This window comes from Trichoderma citrinoviride (assembly GCF_003025115.1).
Source record: "Trichoderma citrinoviride strain TUCIM 6016 unplaced genomic scaffold BBK36scaffold_378, whole genome shotgun sequence".
In the NCBI taxonomy this organism is placed as follows: Eukaryota; Fungi; Ascomycota; class Sordariomycetes; order Hypocreales; family Hypocreaceae; genus Trichoderma; species Trichoderma citrinoviride.
The window spans coordinates 1-1,302 of NW_020195086.1; the positions used below are offsets into that span (position 1 = coordinate 1).

Sequence of the window (1,302 nt, forward strand, 5' to 3'; positions counted from 1 at the left end):
TCAGTGCTCCCATTTCCTGCGCGACGAGCTGCACGGCTACATTGAGGAGGCAGCGGCTGAGTTCGGCCTACAGAGTAGCTTGCGTAAAGAGAACCCTTGGGAAGCCCCCAGAAATCCGGTGACGCTCAGGCAAGCTCTCGACAGCGTACAGATGAAGAGCGCCGAAGAAGTGGAGGACGATATTGAACTACCGACCCGGGATGACAATGAAGGTGTCGTCAATGCCCCGCGGCACGGAGACCCTCTTCCGAGTGTCAAGTCGGAGTCGGTAGAGGTATCAGATCGCTCCAAAGCCATCAGGCTGAAGGAGAGCCTCATCCAGGAGTATAGAGTCTCCATTGGGGGCTACTTCCGCCGCTTTCAGCCAGAGTACTTCAACCTCTCGGAGGACGGCGAAAACTACACAATCTCGGTCGAATCAGCCCTCGCCTACGCCTTCCTGCGCGCCGACTTGGACTTTGTCTCCGCCCAGGCCCGCAAGGTTGACCCGGACGACTCGACGGTCAGCGACAGCCCCCTGAACAACGACGAGATACTCGGAAAACCTCATGCCACCCCCTCGGGCCACGACATTGGTGGCGCGACGCGCTTCAAGGGAGGCTCAACCGCCTCCATCGTGCTCATCTCGACACCCACCCCCGTCCCCTTCTGGCACCCAGGCGCGCACTCTTCGCTCATCGTGGCGCACGTCGGCGACACCCGCGTGCTGCTATGCGATACCGCAACCGGGCTCGCGCAGCCCCTGACGTCCGATCACCACCCCACCACGCCGGGCGAGAGCAGACGCCTGCGCAGGTACGCCCCGGCCGGCTCGATGGTGTCCGGCGACAGCTTCGGCGAGGAGCGCATCGCGGGGCTGGCCAACAGCCGCGCCTTCGGGGACATCAAGAGCAAGCGCATCGGCGTCTCGGCCGAGCCCGAGATCACGCGCGTCGAGCTCAGCCCCGCCGAGTACTCCTTCCTGGTCCTCATGAGCGACGGCGTCTCGGGCACCCTCAGCGACCAGGAGATTGTGGACGTCATCAAGGAGGCCAAGACGCCCGAGGAGGGCGCCCGCCGCATCGTCGACTACGCGACCGAGGTCTCGGACGACGGCGACAACGCGACCTGCCAGGTCGTCCGGCTGGGGGGCTGGGAGCGGCGATCGGAAGGCGGCCTGGGCAGTCTTGGGACCAAGGAGTTTCGGGATGCCAGGCGTGCGGAGGCGCAAGATCCGCGGCGACGACGCGGCAAGCGATAGGATTCTTTTCGATCGGAGATTCAGTTTCGATACTCGATGGATATATTCTAAGTTCACATCAG

The 1,302-nt window shown here is 63.4% G+C and overlaps 1 protein-coding gene across 1 annotated transcript; it reads left to right on the plus strand.

The window, feature by feature from the left end:
* Positions 1–1,302, plus strand: BBK36DRAFT_1043863 (protein serine/threonine phosphatase 2C; the record flags this gene model as incomplete). Its single annotated transcript, XM_024888890.1, has 1 exon — positions 1–1,302. A coding segment is annotated over one exon (1,240 nt), but the record flags the coding sequence as incomplete, so codon positions are not given.